General features: G+C 43.5%; 1 protein-coding gene across 1 annotated transcript in view; it reads left to right on the top strand.

Moving 5' to 3' along the window:
- Positions 1–12500, top strand: part of LOC125289303 (receptor-type tyrosine-protein phosphatase delta) — a 109151-nt gene that overhangs the window by 78116 nt on the left and 18535 nt on the right. The window contains exons 29-32 of the mRNA XM_048236057.1: positions 4342–4517; positions 5170–5193; positions 7228–7347; positions 8098–8252. Of these exons, the coding sequence (XP_048092014.1) occupies positions 4342–4517; positions 5170–5193; positions 7228–7347; positions 8098–8252 (475 nt within the window). The remainder of the gene's footprint in view (positions 1–4341; positions 4518–5169; positions 5194–7227; positions 7348–8097; positions 8253–12500) is intronic.

Here is a 12500-nt window from a genome sequence, read left to right as displayed (position 1 = left end):
AAGATGTGGGATACACCCTCCCCTACACACACAGACACACAGACACACACACACACACACACACACACACACACACACACACAACAAACACTGTCACAATCACATACACACACAGTCAAAGACAGACGCACATAGTCACACATGCACGCGCGCACACACACACACACACACACACACACACACACACACACACACACACACACACACACACACACACACACAACAAACACTGTCACAAACACATACACACACAGTCACAGACACAGACACACACGCACACAAACACAGCACACACAGACACACAGAGTATGCATTTGAAACTGATTGTGTGCTGCCTAGTGTTGATGGACCCCATTAAATCCACATAAGCACATTTGCATGCTTTTGTGTTCCTGCGATGGCTCCACACTAGCTATGCATGGCTCCACACTAGCCTCTATGAGCTCTCTGTATCAGACTGAAAGCCCAAACACTACTGGGAATCCCTTTGCTTTCTAAACACTTTGATTGCAAGGTCTGGCCGAAAAAAACAAGGTGTTTAGATGCACACACTACACACACAAACACACACACACACACACCTAGGAGATTGGGGAGTTTGCCCTCAGTTGTTGTTTTATGTTTTTTTTTTAGTTGATTAGATGTACACTGTTTGTTTGCATGCCTTGAAGGAGTGCAGTTGTGTGTGTGTGTGTGTGTGTGTAAGGGCCTCTCTTATTGCATGAAATGGCCACCATCAGGTTCTCGGATTTGCTCCCACCACAAGTGTAGCAGTAATTAATCATAGCAGACCCTAATCATCAACGGTAGATCACCAACACACACATAAAAATAAAAACACCTTGACAGAGAGACGGGGGTGTCACGCTACAAAGTGATGTGCACCGAGAACGTCTTACCATGACATGAGAAGATCTCTGTTGACATGAGAAGATCTCTGTTGTTCTTCTCTCTGTGTTTGTACACAGTGCCCTGGTCCGTTTCCCTCCCCAATCACGTTCCAGCCTTGCCAGGTTCAATCACGTCGCTGCCGTGACAAGAGAAACAGAAGCCCGGTTTGCCACTGTTTACCATTCAATCCTCAAGTCCAGTGAAGTCAACACTCGTCAAGACAAACATTCATTCGCAGGCACTCAAGAGTATGAGCAAACAGCAATGGCTGTGATGAGACTGTCGTGTCCATCAGCCGGTCAGCGTTTTCTGTTGTTGTTTATTTTTAGACGAGTTGAGACCAGATTCCTTTTCACTGGAACTGTGACCTGTTAGGCAAGTGGGACTCGAAGGCAAGTGGGACTCGATGGCCAGATCACGTCATCCAATCGAAACTCTCTACAACCACGCTGACCGGCTGATGGACACGACAGTCTCATCACAGCCATTGCTGTTTGCTCACACTCTTGAGTGCCTGCGAATGAATGTTTGTCTTGACGCCATCATGCCATCTTATCCCTACTCAGGAAACAGGTGTAACAGTCAAAACCCAGACATTTAAAGCAACACCAAAGAGTTTTTTGTACATTAAAATAATGTTTCCAAAATCGTTTCAGTGGTTCATCAACTCGTAACAGGGTGAACGGCAATTCTGCATTCACTTTGTGGCCCTCTATCGGCTATAAGCGCACTATGTAAGTTTGCCAGATCGGGTAGCGGATCTGTAGTTCGATGGAATGAGACATAAGAAACTACAAATTTGACTTGCATCTGATGTCGCAATACATTGTGCTTTTATAAGTCATGCAAAATATTCTACCTTGTCTGTGGACATTGTTATTTGCAAAGCCTGTGCTGGATAAACAAATATTGTGCGTGCGACAGAGGGAAAGTTCTTTGGTGTTGCTTTAAAACACTGGAATGGAGTCACAGGATTGTATACTTCATTCCCTTCCCCATGTGGACTAAAGACCTTCACCTTTTTTGCATAACCATTACTGGACATTTAGCCATACCCTGTCCCATAATATAATATTTATGTATATTTCTTGTCATTATGATTTCCTCGGCATTTGTTACAGCACCAGCAGGGTGCAAGAGGATTTAAATGTATATGCCTTTTTCATTTCTGTCATGTTAATCCACGTCCACCTTTCCTCACATTAACTTTTTTCCCCTCCATTTGCTGCCAGCAGTCTTTAACAGAGACACTGCAAATCCTGATTGACAATTTTTGTAGCTTGTTTTATTTTTTTATTTATTTTTCACTCTTCCTCCCCCAAAACCGAAGTAGCCTAATTTATTCTGGGTAGCCCTTTTGTTTTGTGATGATATTTCATTTTCTGTTGTTGCCATTTAAATGACTATGACTTAATTGTCTACATCCCTGTCCATCAGCATTGAGTAGCTCACAGCAAAAAAAAAAAGCAGTTAAAGTGAAAAAAGAATAATTGCTTTTGAATGAGCTCCTATTCCCTTTCTCTCTCTCTCTCTCTCTCTCTCTCTCTCTCTCTCTCTCTCTCTCTCTCTCTCTTTCTTTATCCCTTTCTCTCTCTGCATTACCTGTGAGGAGAGGAGAGAGTGAGCGAGCGCATGAGGGGGAGTGAGGGTGGGGTTGAGGTGGGAGGGAGGGAGAGTGTGTGTGTGTGTGTGTGTGTGTGTGTGTGTGTGTGTGTGTGTGTGTGGGTGTGTGTGTGTGTGTGTGTGTGTGTGTGTGTGTGTGTGTGTGTGTGTGTGTGTGTGTGTGTGTGTGTGTGTGTGTGTGTGTGTGTGTGTGTGTGTGTGTGTGTGTGTGTGTGTGTGTGTGTGTGTGTGTGTGTGTGTGTGTGGGTGTGCTGTGGCGATGCGGGGCCCATGCAGATGAGACTTATCTCTGGCGAGCATGTGTGCGCCCGGGCGCCTGCCTGCCAGTCCTGCCGCATTGACTAGCTGTCAGCTCTCCTCTCCTCCCGCCTTCCTCGCCTCTGCCGCTGTGAGGATGGGAAAAGACCACACGCCTTTCATTTCACTGCAGAGAGAGGGACAGAGAAAGAGAGAGAGAGGGGGAGAGAGAAAAAAGAAAGAGAGAGAGAGAGAGAGAGAGAGAGAGAATGAGATGGAGAAAAGAGCAAGAGGTAATTTCTGCTCCAGTTTGTCTGCTCTCCTGCCATCGTTTTTACATTTGCTGGGCTTGGGTAGATTCCCCATGTCGTGAGGCAGAAACAAATGATGGAGTAGAATGAAATGTATGAAAAGACACTCCCTGGATGAGATAATTTGTTTTGACATTGAATAGTTGCAGGTTTTTTGGTGATCGGAAGAGAAACACACAGACTGGCATCACTAAAGCACTAATGTGTCACCAGTGGCCATTTTGGCTGATAGGAGTGATCTATTCCGTAACTAGCAGTAACAGTAATAGCCTGCACTATGCCCAAGAATGACGGGGCGAACTTTACACAAACGTTCCAGCAATTCATTTATATTGATTCTTTTAGCAGACAGTTTTATGTAAAGTATCTCACAGTACAGCAGAGATAAGTATATATTTGACAGTATGAGTCCCCAGTGTCTTTGCTGGCTACGACACCCATGCCCATTGATAACACTTCGTTATACCAACTGCCAGTTGAGTCCTAGGCTCACAGGAGCACATATCACCATTTGTGCAGTACTGTAGCTACCTTGACTTGGGGATCAGACTTGCTTACTGGCAAAACAGCCTGAGCATTTCCAGTATTGAGTCAGACACGTTGGCGCTGAGCCTGTTGCTTGTGGGTGGTGTTTTCCTTGGCCTTAACTCCCAGCATGTCGAGCCGGAGTGTCGGCGCATCAGTCCTAGCCTAGCGAGAGTGCTCGGCATCGTCGCTCGCTGTTACACGCGTCAGAGTTAGCGCTAGCCAAGGCCGCCTTCATGGGGATCACAGGCGCATGGGGATCACAGTCACAGGCATGCGCTTTCAAACAGGTCCTCTCCTACTGTGCCAAAAAAGCCCTGGGGGAGAAAACAAACAAGCCCAGGAAGACACAGGCACGTCAACGGTGGAAATGCTAGATGTGTGCACAAGCACATTTCAGGATTCTGGCGGAAGGCTGTTGATATTTGAGCGCGGGAGCTAATCAAATTGCATTCGTTATGTAATGCTGAACCAATATGTTGATCAGCTGGAATACCGCGTGACTCAGATGTGAGCCACTGTGTTCATTCCATATTTACAGAGCCAGGACTAGGTGCAAACACTACAGTTATTTAACCACACACATAGACTGGCAAGCTAGAGAACGGGGGGGTTGCCGAATTTCACAAAAATATGTTGGATTAGAAAGTATTACCCTTCTCTACACTGTGAGGTGTAAATATATGATACCTCTATTCACATTTTGCTTTATTCATATATCCATATACGAGATGTTTTTTTTTTTTGGATGCAGGTATACCAGGCAGTGATTACATCAATGCCAACTACATTGACGGCTACCGGAAGCAGAATGCCTACATCGCCACGCAGGGGTCGCTCCCGGAGACGTTCGGAGACTTCTGGAGGATGATCTGGGAACAGCGCAGTGCCAACATCGTCATGATGACCAAGCTGGAGGAGAGGTCCAGGGTAAGGCGGTCTGTCTCACTAGGATCATTATGGGATGCATATATGTACAGATGTACTGTACATGGTTTTATGGATCACGTGTCAAGTATTAATTGGTGAAGACAAGAAATGGACTTCTCTTACCGTAATTTCCCAACTATTAGCCGCGGCTTATGCATTGATTTTGCTAAATTTCTTCAGCTATGAGGTTAACACATGGGGGCAGTTAATATGGTATTAATATGGTTGTGTGTGTGTGTGTGTGTGTGTGTGTGTGTGTGTGTGTGTGTGTGTGTGTGTGTACAGATTTGGGTACAAGGATAATGATTTTGATGAGTGGGAAAATATTTAGATAAAATGAAAGATGACATTTTGGCTGTAAAAATGCTCTGGGGCCCCTTGTGTGGAGTATAATAATTGGACACTGCATTGAAGCTGAGATGTCTTTGTGTTGATGTATTCCATCAAATCCTTGGAGGTCATCCATGTGGTTAATCCCATTCATTGCTCAGCTCTTTGTCTGTTTGCCACAAGGCCCATTTGTCTATGTGGCTCAGGTACCTGCCACTCTCCATCCTTTTACCGTTCCATTTTCTTTTCTCTCTTTCTTTTTTTGGTTCCCCTCTCTCTCCCTCTCTCTTTCTCTCTGTGTTTGTTTATTGTCTTTCTTCAGATGCCTTCATATTTCTTCTCCAAGGCAAGACCCACAGCATTCTGTTGCCTTTTTTTTTGCTTCCTTTTTTATTTATTTTTCTATTCTTGCCACAGCAATAGATCTTTTGTTGTTATTGTTGTTTGTTTGTTTGTTTGTTGGTTTGTTTGGTTGCTGTCCTCTCACTTTCTATTTCACCGATAACACTCGGCTATTCTGTGTGCAGCAGCTGAAGCACTGTTATCATCGGCGACCCTAGAGCTGCTTGTCACTCACGCTGTGTGCGACATGTGTGCAGACCTGTATGTGACGGGTCAGCTTATCTGGCCGATCAGCCACCGCTGGCGGACACACAAACACACTCGCACAGTTTCCCAGACACAGACAAACAAGTACATACAGACTCTCTTTCTCCTCTCTCTCTCTCTTTCTTTCAATCTCTATCTCTCTCTTTCTCTCTCACACACACACACACACACACACACACACACACACACACACACACAAGCACAGCACATTGCTTTTGGCTCTTATGCACACTGGTGCACAGAGAGATACAAACACATCAACACACACACACACACACACACACACACACACACAACACACAACACACAAACACACACACACACTCACTCACACAGACCCAGACTCTGTGATTAAAACCAGTGTAGGTTTCTAAGGTCTCTAAGTTCTCCACAGTCTGGCTAGAATGACTCCCCTGAGACCTCCATGGCATCCTTAGGTCTTCAAACATAACTCGATTACAATCCACCACCCCACAGTAGTGGCTGAGAAAGACATTCCATATTTGATGTTCCCAAAAATAGCAGCTTTACAAAAAGCAGTGAATCGAGAACACTTTTCATCCTTTAAGACGCAAGACTGTGGAGACCATCTCCCCTCACAGAGTGCACATGTTTTGCTGGGCGCCACTTTAGTCAGCACTTTGTACTGTCCCTCACTGACCTGCCTAGGCATGTGCATGTCGGCTTATTGCTTCCTGTAGTGCTCTTAGAAAACACAGTAGCTTAAAGAAAAAAAGGCTAAAGTGTCTTACTGATTTTTCTTTTTTTAAATGTGAAGTCTATAAGGCTCCTTATCCTCTCTAAGAGTCTTCTCTTGATGTCATTTGTACTCAGGGGCCTCAGACACCGTTTGTCTTACAAACGCAACTCTCTCAATCTCAATTACCAACTTGAGTGATTCATACTCAAGCGTGATACAGTGAATGCTGCAGTCAGTCCTCATAGTTGATTCACATCTCTGAGCAAATATGGAGACAAGAGAGGAAAAAGAGCTTAAACTCAAAAAAAAAAAAAAAGTGTGGTTAGGATTCGGAGCGGACGCCAACATTCCCTTCTTCCTTTTATGCACTTCCTCTAGGCAGGGAAGCATTAGTAGGGTAATGGAATTGCATTTTATTGGCCATGCGCTGGGCAACAGGACTGTATAATCATAATAAAGTGGCCCCTGTAATGTGATTGGAAAACTCCAGTTAAGATTGTAATTATGGAGTCTGTCAGACTAATGCATTGCCCACAGTCTGTTGCCATGGAATGCTTTCTTTCTTTAGGGCTCTTTTCTCCACAGTGAAAAAGCCCCAGTCAGCGTTATGGAGTTTAAAAAAAAAGGCAAACCCCCTAGACATAGTTTTTTTTTTGTTCACTCTTGTCTGAAATATGACTTGTTGTTTTTTTTTTGTGTGATAGTCTTGTAAAGTTTTTCCCAACGGTGTTCTTTTAATGGCTGTATGTGTTTGGGTTAATCGTGCAGAAAACTAAGCGTGATGTCAGACGTGGCCAAACAAAAGGTTTTTCTTGCACTCAAACAAGGAGAGTAAAAAGAGACACAGACATTTTCCCATAATGCAGCAGCTCGACCACTATGTCAACAAGTACTTCATATGAATCGGGAGTAATAGATAAATAAGATCAATAGTTGCATATGAATCGGAAGGAATAGATAAATATAATATCAATAGTTTATTTGCATTTTCTTTCAGTAAGTGCTCGCTAGTCTTTTTGTACTAAACACCATTCCTTGGCTGACGTGTGTGTGTGTGTGTTGCGTTTGCAGGTGAAATGCGACCAGTACTGGCCAACCAGAGGGACGGAGACCTATGGCCTTATCCAAGTAACTCTGCTGGACACAGTGGAGCTGGCTACCTACTGCGTCAGGACCTTCGCCCTCTATAAGGTGAGTGGGACCGGTCACCACTTCCTACACTGTGACCTTGACTTGTTCTTCTCCTCTACCTATCTACAAGGAGTGGAGGAGAAAGTTAAAGTGCACCTATATATGCTTGAGATAAAAAAATAATATATTATTTTATATATATATATATATATTCATAATCTATTATGTTTACCATTTGCTTGCACTCTAAAATCACATTCATAAAATATAAAAAATAAAAGTATGCGGGCACATCATTAGACTGTGGTGTTAACTGGAAGTGGACTTTTGAATTGCGTAATTAAAAGGAGCTCAAATATATCCGGACCATTTCCTCAAAAAGCAAATCCTGGTATTATGTTGCCATGGGGATTCCCTCCCTAGCTTTTAGTTATCAGGAATCTCTTCCTGATCCTCACTTCATGTTCTTCAGTTTTCATATCCCTAGGCTGGAAAAAGGCAATGAAGTGTGCTAGTGCATTAAATATAATTAGATTATTTTTAAATTATTTTGCTTAATTTTGTATAAACCACTCGATTACGCATAACTGTAAAATATGCCATGTCATAAAAACAAGCTAAAAAGTATTTAGACAATCATAGCCATCATAGCATTCCCAATTGCCTGTTTGTTAGTTTGTTTGTTTTTTTTCCTGGTAGTTTTTCTCATTTCCCATTGGCTGAATAAGTGGGAGTGGCCCCATGGCTTTACCTCCCGACTCGATTTCTGATTGGCTGTGGCTGGCTATGTCTTTGGTTGTCTTTGAACAGAATGGCTCGAGTGAAAAGCGGGAGGTGCGGCAGTTCCAGTTTACAGCCTGGCCTGACCACGGAGTGCCCGAGCACCCCACACCGTTCCTGGCCTTCCTGCGCAGGGTGAAAGCCTGCAATCCTCCAGACGCTGGACCCATGGTGGTACACTGCAGGTCAGGCAACACACACACACACACATACACACACACACACACACACACACACACACATACACACACACACACACACACACACATATGCATGCATACATATACTCCTCCATGGTGATGCACTGGAAGTCAGCTAACACACACACACACACACACACACACACACACACACAGTCGGTAGAAAATTGTTGGATACACTTTTCATTGGATGTCCTCAGGTGCCTTGTACTCAACCTAATACCTAATTAATTGAGTACAATGTACGCCTTACATAAGCATATTACATGCTGTTTGACAAGGTCTGCTTGGGGAAATGGGTAGCTCAAGAGAAAGAGATAGAGTAGGGTCCAATGTTATGCACTGAATCAGTGTGCAATAGTATGAAGTGTGCAACTATCACACACACACGCACGCACGCAAACACACACACACACACACACACACACATACACACACACACATACACAGTATATATAGCTTACAGTATATTCTGAATATAAATATATTTAAAAGGCAAAACAAATCATTTGAATTCACAAAACAAACAACTGTAGTAGTAGTAGTAGTAGTAGTAGTAGTAGTAGTAGTGGTAGTTGTAGTAGTAGCAGTAATATCAGCAAAGTGCCTTTTTGTTATAACAGAAACCTGCAAGAAAAACAATTTAGGAGAAAAAGCTCCTTCATGATCCTTGAACATTTGATAATTCAAGAGTTTCCCATAGACCCCTCGTCCTCTGTTCTAGTCCCCCAAGCTGAACCTGAGGCTGTTCACCGAAGCCATGCCAAAGTCCCATCCATCATGGCGTCCATAAATCAGATGGAACCTAATTGTGCACAAAGACTGTCCCCTCCTCCTGACTCGACACTGTCACACCCATCACGCCCAGGACTCCAGTGACCTTCACCTAATCCTGCACTAAGTCCTCATGAGTAGATCAATCTCCCCCGGTGACAGACGAAGCTGACTGGCTGTCAGGGCGACACTTTCTTTTTCCAATATGGGGACGAAGGGTTGTGGAAAAAAACATGGTGCCAAGGAGACACACACGGCAATTTAATCTCTAGAAGTCACTCGCTCTCTTGCGTCCTCTCATCAAATAGTCATAGTTCACACGGTAACACAGCTCAAAGGGGCCGCTAGACACCCCTGTTGACAATCATGCTCTATTCCCACTACATTTGCAGGCACGCGTGATCCAGATATGCCGTGGGGTTTTCTTTAATTTAGTCCTAAGTGGAAAAAGCATGTCAGCGTATAGTAGATAATGTAAATGTTTACTGTAAATGTTAATGTAAATATTATAGTCATGTCTCAAATGTACTTACAGCACGACACTCACACACATACATACATACATACATACATACATACATACATACATACATACATATATACACACATGGGCATGCATACACACTTGCAGACAGAGAAGGAGATGCATAAATGCATTTGAGTATTGAAGAAGGAAAGGATGAGCGAAACAGAGGAGATACAGTACATGCCTACAGCTACATGAAAATGTCTTTAAAAGAGCGGCACTCCCTCGTGCATGCACGTAAACATATAGCAGGATCCTAAACATATTCATGGATGTACACATAAGCAGCACTTGTTCCCAGCCATACATCAGCTTTAAAGCCCTGTCCTGTCAGGGTTGCATAATTCATCATATCCACCGGCCTAATGGCTCTCCACCTATCAGCAGCAGCCAATGGTAATGTGGTCCTATAACTCACCTGTCTCTTGGTGAAGTCATCATTATTACGATGCCTCTGCATCTTCAGGACATTAAAACATATCATAGGCTCTAAAAGAGAGAGAGAGAGAGAGAGAGAGAGAGAGAGAGAGAGAGGGGGTAAGGTAGGAAGATGGAAAAGAGACTGAGAAAAATAACATGCATGGAAAAGTCCTGAAATTGAAGAGGGGAGGGAGGTGGCTATAGCAAATGGACTGAGAAGAGGCAATGCAAAAAAAAAACTAAAGTATAATGGGGAACCAGGTGGGAGAGATAGAAGAGAAAAAAGAGAGAGAGAGAGAGAGAGAGAGAGAGAGAGAAGGGTATACAGAGATGCCAAAGCTGAGAAGCGTGTAGCTTTTGTGGATGCTGCCTTTTTCGATCCAGCACCCTTCCCCACGGTGGAGCACAAGGATTACCAATGTCGCTGCCTGTGGCCAAGTTCAGTCTCTTTTTCTTCTCTTTCTCTGTATCCATCCACCTCCCATCCCTCTCTCTCTCTCTCTCTCTCTCTCTCTCTCTCTTTCTCTCCTTCAGTCCCTATGACAGGCAGGCAGGCTGCGTCCTGAGGGCTAGACAAATCGGAAATAAAATAAAGCGATATCTCCACATGCACTCGGGCACAAACAGTAGGATTATGTCTCGATGAGAAAGAAAGAAAGATAGCCAGACAGACAGACAGACAGACAAACCACCAGAGAGTCTCACTCCTCTCCCCACATAACTGTGACTCAGAAGGTACTCAGAAAGAGAGAAAGAGAGAGAGAGAGGACAGCAATCACAGATAGACAGACAGACCTAATGTCCCTGTGGATGAATAGTGATGCAACTCATCGAAGGTTACCAAGAGCTCAGACATCCACCCAGAGGTCCAACCCTGTAATGCTTCACAAAGTGTATTAATGTGATTTTTAAATAAAAAAAGAGACGAGAGGAAGAGTGAGAATATGTGTCTCGGCGTCGTTAGAAGAGTGAAAATGTGTGTTTAGATAGATAGATACTTTATTGATCCCCAGGGGAAATTCAAGGTCTCAGCAGCAGCAGCAGTTTAATTTTGAGGTGAGTAGCCACATGTCTACACATATGAACAGTTAAAGAGAGAGAAAGAGAGAATATGTTGGATTATGAGGAAGATTAGTTATGAGCCTATACATTACATATAGAGAGAAGTAGAGAAAGAGAGAAACAGAGAGAAGAAAGAGAGAGAGAGAGGGAGTAATGAAGAAGGGAGAGAGAAAGACAGAGAGAGAAGTAGAGAAAGAGAGAGAAAGAAGAAGGGAGAGAGAGGGAGAGAAGAAGAAGGGAGAGAGAAAGACAGAGAGAAGTAAAGAAAGAGAGAAAGAAGAAGGGAGAGAGAGCATGTGTTGAGGGGCTAGACAAATCTGGTGAGGAGTTGTGTCTATACATAAATACTGTACATGATACATGTAGACAGACAGAAAGGAACACACACACACACACACACACACACACACACACACACACACACACACACACACACACACACACACACACACACACACACACACGCAGACACACACACACGCAGACACACACAGTGAGCAGGTGGGCGTTTAAATATAGATAAGCCTGGGCAAGACCACAGGAATCCAACATGCGTACAACTCTCCCGCTGTATAAAAGGGCCTAAAAAAAGGATTACTGAAGAATTAAAATTACCACATGCAAAAAAAGTTAATTAGAGTTTGTAGCCAAATCAGTTGAAATTGAAAATGGTGCGTTCCTGCTCCCCCGTCTCCCGCTATCTCGTCGCCTGTCTCTTCTCCCCACAGCATTCCGAATAGAGGAATTAATGTCTCTCCGCAGACAGGGGATGTTAATTCTTCTCTCCGCTATCTGATAAAAACGGACCCCAAAGACTCAAATCCATATGAAAGTGTCACCACCCACGTACTGATCTTCTCAGCTCCCTCCGACCAGTGCACGCAGCCATAAGCCTACTGTTTTATTTTTTATTTTGTTTTATTATTTTGTTAAGCTAGATGACTGTGCTTTCTGAGGTCTTTCGTGGGGAAAACAGACTGACCGGGAAGCCACGTTTGTTTTGATCTGAGCTGTTCTGGACACATGTGATTGTCCTGGAGTCCACGATTGTGAATGAAATGTTTATGGAACGTATTGACTGTACATTAAAAAAAATATTAGCCTGAGCCTTTAAAGAGTCCAAACTAAAAAAATTAAATAAAAAAAAACAATGTTTATGGCCACCACTGATCTCACAAAAAAACCCAATGAACTGTGAACAATGTCTCTCTCCCTCTCTCCATCCCAGCTTTTCACAGGACTGATTGCATGTCATTTATCTGGAGCATTTGCAAGTCTAAACAAAAAGAGGCAGTTAAGGAAAAGGAGATAGTTCTTGCACAATTAACTGCAGTCCAGTGCCCCTAGAACACTTGATTAATTAGTGAGTCCAGCAATTGTGTCCCTTGCAAATGCTCAATAAATAAATTACAATGGGACTGTCCATCATGTCTCCTTGTGCAGAGTAGAAA

Source organism: Alosa alosa, chromosome 24 (assembly GCF_017589495.1).
Source record: "Alosa alosa isolate M-15738 ecotype Scorff River chromosome 24, AALO_Geno_1.1, whole genome shotgun sequence".
NCBI classification, from domain to species: domain Eukaryota; kingdom Metazoa; phylum Chordata; class Actinopteri; order Clupeiformes; family Clupeidae; genus Alosa; species Alosa alosa.
This window is presented reverse-complemented; position numbering and strand designations above follow the sequence as displayed.